General features: G+C 29.1%; 1 protein-coding gene across 1 annotated transcript; it reads right to left on the bottom strand.

Moving 5' to 3' along the window:
* Positions 1 to 376: 376 nt before the first annotated feature.
* LOC124927089 (TOM1-like protein 1) lies at positions 377 to 3,157 on the bottom strand. The gene is made up of 4 exons (XM_047467437.1): positions 3,017 to 3,157; positions 2,262 to 2,801; positions 1,606 to 1,854; positions 377 to 1,037 (listed from the first exon to the last, which is right to left on the bottom strand). The coding sequence occupies exons 2-4, from the start codon at positions 2,778 to 2,780 to the stop codon at positions 615 to 617; spliced, it is 1,191 nt and encodes a 396-aa protein (XP_047323393.1). The 5' UTR covers positions 2,781 to 2,801; positions 3,017 to 3,157; the 3' UTR covers positions 377 to 614.
* Between the last annotated feature and the right edge of the window lie 3,708 nt (positions 3,158 to 6,865).

Below are 6,865 nucleotides of genomic sequence, written 5' to 3'. Positions count from 1 at the left end.
TACAAAACTATTATATAATTTAAAAAAAAATATTCCGCCAAGGGCACTCAAAACTTTGGGGTCGACCCTATCTAAGAATCCTGCGTTACTTTAGGGTCGACCCTGTCTAGGAATGCGTTACTTTAGGGTCGACCCTGTCTAGGAATCCAGCAAATTCTTTAGGGTCGACCCTATCTAGGAATCCAGTATTTGCGGTTTTGCATGTTCTTTGAAAACATAAATTGTTGCCCTAGCAACTCTTCTAAATCAAAGAATTTGTTCATTGTCTTTTCTAGCAAAGAACAACAATCCATACATGTTAAAATTGATTACTAGGTTGTTGTGAATCATTATTTTTTAACCATAAACATAACAAGATCACAATCTGGTTTGACCAAAAAATAAGATGCACTAATAAGAAAACAAACTAAGTAAATAGAGTTATAATTATACTTTTTTACATCAAACTATTTGTTAAAAAATATAAAAGCATTTGTTTATAAAGTAATAGTCCCATAATGAAAGAACACAAGGCAAATCATATGTGGAAATTACCTAGCTAAATAAAAGATATTAGTTTGTTGCAATCATCATCATCACATATTATTATTATTATTATTTATTAGAAGACCACTTCAAAATGAGATGAGATCTTGTTGATTCTTCTTTCTATTGTCACCACTACCACTTCCTTCAGAATTGTTACCCGCCTTCTTACCAAAGATCATTTCATCAAGATCATCCATCATCTCATCGTTATTATTATTAACTCCGGATCTAGAACCAGGCAGTTTTCTCACAAGGGTAGTATCGTCTTCTTTCCATTGCAGAGGATCTTCGGGCTCTACTGCAACTGGTATCATTGCCGGTTCAAGTCCCTCTCGAACTATGTCGGCTTTCTTCAGATCTTCATACTTGGTGAGGACTTTCTGCAATTCATCGTTAACATTCAAGGCTTCAAACATCAGAGCCTCGTTTTCTCCTGCTGTCTCAATCATTCTCTGTACAGTGAATTGTGATCGACGGCACTGTTGTACAAGCGCCATTGTTGCCTCATCCTACCAATATTATCAATCAGAAGTAAAATGTGATCAGGGAATTATTTGATCCCATTTATTTATTTTTTTCGAGAATTTTACAATTTTTTTCTTTCTAACGCAAATTGAATAGCAAAAGGGGTGGGGAGTTATAATTGTACATGTTCTTAAAATCCGGTTACATAATCACAAGTTTGTGAACTCAAATTGATTTGAACGAGTGATGTTCAACCCTCTTGCTAAATATCTCAAATCTATAGAAATACAAACATGAAAATGGTAGGCTTGATCAGGCTCATCTCATTTGCACCCAACAAAAGACTGGACAACAGAATTTTCATACGAGAAATATTTTTAGAAAACCAAGCATATGTATGTAACACTAAATCGGAGTCATTTATGAGAACTTAGTACAAGAAATAGAGAGCTTTAGATGTTGTAGCATATGAATACTAATGTTTTCCCAAAAAAAACATTTTAAAAAAAAAACATAACGCCAAAATCAGAAATAAGAAAACTAAAGAATCTGTAGTCTTGTGCGCACTATGAAAGGGTAAAAAACTATGTTCAAGTGTATAGGAAACCATACCTCTAAAGCATCTTCTCCAGGTGAGGAGGAAAGAACGATTGTGAGAAGTTCAGCACTGTTACGTGCCACCTCTAATTCTTCCTGTACTTGCTCAGCTGTAAAAGTGACAACTGGCAAAATATCGCGAGGGATATGTGGGACCGAACTAGCATTTGTTTCTGAATATGTGATTGATGGGGCAGGAGTGAATATAGGAGCCAAACTTTCATTATCTCGACCAGGGAATCGAATACCCCTTGATCTCAAGCTCTAACATTAACAAACAGAACATAAGTTGACAATAACACAGACTACTATGACTAAGAACTTGCATGAATTATTAATGACGTGAATGATTATAATAATAGATAGGCAAGTTTCATGCATCCCTTTCTCAAGCCTAACCGCATCTTTTGCTTACAAAAATCACATCTAGCTCTCATTTCATTAACATTGTACAGGGTAATTACTTTATATTTCATAAGTTACTATTTGAAGTTTCTATCATGAGCAGCTCACACAAATCAAAACCAACTTAAAATTCACATATGCTTAGCTTTATGTAGAAGAATCTATCACATCTAAGGAGAAAATGACCTCTTACATAGGTGATTGGTTCATTCTCATATCAACTAGATACAAAATATAGACGCGATTTGAGCAACTATATAAATCACCTTGTAAGTTTCCTCAAAAACAGGCAAGTATCGAAGTTCATCAGTAGACTCTCCCCAAGCTTCAATCAAAATAAGGGCCTTGTTCCTACTATTAATCACAGTCTGAGGATCATCAATCAACTTCACCATCTCATCAAGAACCCTCTCAGCCGCAACTTCAGAGAACGCCTTCTCACAATTCTTAACAACCGTTTCAAGCAATACCAAAGCCAGGAACTGTACCCTAGAGCTCTTCATCATTATTCGCTTCTTAATTCCACGGATCAATTCAACACTATTGATTTTATCCAGATTAACCATGTCACAAAGTTCGAGATTTGTAGCCCAATCTGGCTCATCTAGTGTCTCGGCTGTAGCTTCCTCCACAAGCTTATCAGCTTGATTAGAACCCTGAAAGAGCTCCTTCACCCTATCACTCACAGTACTCATACTAGCACTCATTTTACGACTAACCTCAGTTCCTCCGATTTTCAACCTCTCACTGAAGGCACTAACTTTGTCCAACAAATTATCACTCATCTTTATTGTTCCAGGTGAAAACTGCTAACAATGAGTGAAAAGCGAATAAAATTAAAAACCCTAATTAATAAAAATAAAAAAAACGTTCCTCGGTCATCTCATCCATGATCAGTGCGATATAACGAATATGCATATGCATATGAATATGATAGCAGTTCCGATCATACAAAACGATAATCAGAGAGTAAATTCATGGATTGAAGTGGAAATTGTGGGTAGAAGAAGATGAATTATACCTTATAATAGAGGCGAATAGTAGTTGATTGAGATGAATGGAGTGGTTGATGTATCTTTATTGATCGAATTCCTGTAAGAAATTCAAAGAAGAGATTGAAGAAGTTACCTTGAAAACCTAGAAAAGGTTGAAGTAGTTGGTTGTTGAGTGAGTCAATTAGTCTTGCCTTCTTTTTACGCGTGAATACCGATTTATCTCTTCTTGTAGGACCCCAAATAATATGAAATAATATAAAACCCAATTTTTTTTAAATAAAAAATAATATTAAATTAATTTATTATTATAAGTGTCAAATTTAATTAAGTATAACTAGGGATAAACGAGTCGTGAGAGTTCGATTCAAGTTATTAAAATCGAATTTGAGTCGAGCTCGAGCCAATTCATTTAAGATTCGAGTCAAATTTGAGTTTAAGTAAGACTCAATTGATTGATTAGTCGAACTTCTTCAAACCTACTCATATATTTTTTTTTATTATATTTTAGTTTTTAATCAAAATTTGAAACATACCCATAAGACTATATATATGAGCTTGTTTATGGGCCTCCTCAAAATCCAATTATCTATATAATCCTATTTTCTATCTTGTTTTCCAAATTACAAATCCTTCTATGCCTATTTGAATGGTTTGATTGTCCCGAGTCATCTTATGTTCATATATGTCTACAACTTCGTATATCGAAGATTGATTCTTTGTAAATTTTGATAGATGGAAGTAGCTAAAAAAAATATACTATAAAATTTTAAATTTCGGAATAGACTTTATATTAACAAAATATCTAACCCTAACCCTAACCCTACCCGATAATATTATTTTTGTTAATCATTATACAAAAATATTATATTTATTTAATGTAACATAAAACATGGGGTAAGAAATATTTACCAATATTATATGTAAATCAAAAATATTGTACCTTAATATATCGATATTATATGTATATCAAAAATATCGTACCACACAACACAACAATTTTTATTTTGTTGAAATATGTTTTTATTTATAGTCGTCTATTTTTATTAATATGTAACTAAATATTTAAAATATTTGTGCGATGAACGGGTGATTTAAGTTTTTTTAATATAAAAAATTAATATATAATCAAACCGAACTCAAACTTATAATTATATAATCGAGCGAGTCAATAAAAAACGAGTAGACAAATTGAGTTAGGACAAGTTTAGACCCTACCTAAAATAACAGTTTGATTACTTAAACCACCGTGCCAAACTAATGGCCAAACTAATGACTTATATAATAGTTTAAATAATATATATTTAATATTTTAACTTAATTATATTATTATAAATTAAAAATAATAAAATATTATATATATTTTTTAAATAAAATTAATAATTTAAATTTGTATATATATATTTTTGATAATGGGTTAAATTAAAGACAATTTCAATAAAATATTTAAATAATAATTTTATTTTAAATAAATTTATTTATAATACATTTTATTTAGAATAACTATTTATATATTTATTAAATAAATATCATTTAAATTTTAAAATAATGATAATTTAAAATAAATAATTTTATTTTAAAATATTATAATAATAATATTAAGTATTATAATAATTCAAAATAAAATATGATATAGACCATTTATATATAAATTTAAAAATATATTTTATTAAATTATTTATTTGAAACTATCTTTAACTTTAATGATTATATTAATATAAATTATTAATCTTATTAATAAAAGAAAATTCAAAATAGCTTATTATTTTTATTTATAATAAAAAAATTAAGTTAAAATATTTAATATATATATTAGAAGCCTCTTTTAATCATTAATAAAGTTGACCTATTGGTTTGAAATTGGCTGAAGAGTTGTTTCCAAGCTTTCACCTCACTTGGATTACAAAAATAATTAAAATGTTTACATGTCATTTATAAAATATTCAGTACATAAATAAATAAACAAAATTTGTAGATAAATACGGTATTCTTTTTTATTAATAATTTGAGTAATAAAAAGAATTGAGATAAAAATATTTAAAAAATAATTTAATAGAACAAAGGAGACTCAACAATCAAACAAATAAGGATTATTAATACATTTTTTAAATATAGCTAATAATAATTTTGGAAGAATGTCAATTTTATCACTAAACTATAATGAAATATTTAGGTTTATCACTGAACTAATTTTTGTTCGTTCATACCACTGTAGTTGAACTTAATGTTCATTTATGTCACTTATGTCACTACTGCACAAAATTTATAACCCTTGTTAAGTTTCTGTGTTAAATAAGATGACAGGTGGGATTGATCTGTCATCTTTTTTTAATTAATATATGGTAGGATTGACATGTAATCTTTATTAATTAATATTATATATATATTTATTTATTTATATATAATTCTAAATAATAAAATATTTATAAAAGGGCTAATAATTTTTTAACTAAGTCCACTATTCTTCTTCTCTTATTCTTGTTCTTTTTTAATTTATGATATTATATAAATTTTTATTAATGTTATTTATGTATGTTTTTAGTTTATTTATTTTTTTTACTACTAAGTGAATTAGGATAACAAAAATTGAGAAAGGTAAAAGTGATTTATTTTATTATTTAAGAATGTTAATAAAAATAAGTGTTGAAAATATATTAATTTAAAAAAAAATGAATTATTGTTAATGTCTCTCAAAATGTCTAAATTGTTTGATTAATGAATTGAAAATGTAAGCATTTTATTATTTAGAAATATGAATAAAAAAATATATAATATATATTAATTTTTTAAAAATGACATGTCAATCACATGTGTCATCTTTTATCGGAAAACATAACGGATTTGGATGTTTTGTTAACAAATGATATAAATGAACATTAAGCTCAACTACAGTGGTATATGAGCGAACAAAAATTAGTTCAGTAATATACGTGAATATTTCGTTATAGTTTAGTGATAAATTTGACATTCTTCCCATAATAATTTTAATTTTATGTCTCCTAACATATATTTTTTAATTTAATAAAATATTATCCTTTCTAGAAGAAAACTAAAATAATAAGGAGCTTATTGATACTTATTTTTAAAAATAACTAAGATTAATTTTTTTATAAATTTATTTTAAAATGTGAATTTAATAAATTAGTTTAGTATGAACCTCCTTTAAAGTCAGGGAAGATCTGATGTACCACATCATGAACCATCTCCTGTACCACAAGGCAAAAATATTCAAATTGTTAAGGTTGAGAGATAAAAAATTTTGCCTTGTGATACATAAGAGGAGGGTGGTACAATCAATCCTCTCCCTTTAAAGTATTTTTCTTAATAAGAAATATCAACTTTCTGATAGATGGAGGGCGAATGAAATGCTATTGCATAGTGTCACGGCCCATTTGTGGGAGGGCCCAATCAAGAAGAGTAGAGGTCTACCAAGTCATGGCCCAAATCCAAGAAGGGAGAAAAATGGAACCAAACAAGACTTAACCAAAACCACACTCAATCTTAAAGTCTTATCCACACTCCACCTACCCATCACTAATGCATTTAATGCTTTCTCCCTAACCACCACCCACCTATCCATCATTAATGCATTTAATACTTTCTCCTTAACCACCACCCACCTATCCATCATTAATGCATTTAATGCTTTACTTGTAATTTACCTATAAATACATGTAGTCGCATTGAGTTTTCTTGTTTCAAAAAGGCTTACTAAGTTAGAATCTCTTTGATCTAACTTAGTGCCACACGGATCTACTTTTAGTCCGTGACAAGTGGTATCAGAGCAAGGTTGTGCTTCCGCACTCAAGTTGCAAGAGATGGATTCGAGTGCCAACGTCACGAATGTTCCGATTGTCGAACTAGCAGACAAAGTGCTT

Source organism: Impatiens glandulifera, chromosome 2 (assembly GCF_907164915.1).
Source record: "Impatiens glandulifera chromosome 2, dImpGla2.1, whole genome shotgun sequence".
Lineage (NCBI taxonomy): Eukaryota > Viridiplantae > Streptophyta > Magnoliopsida > Ericales > Balsaminaceae > Impatiens > Impatiens glandulifera.
The sequence above is the reverse complement of the archived record's forward strand: the minus strand, read 5'-3'. Positions and strand labels throughout refer to the sequence as shown.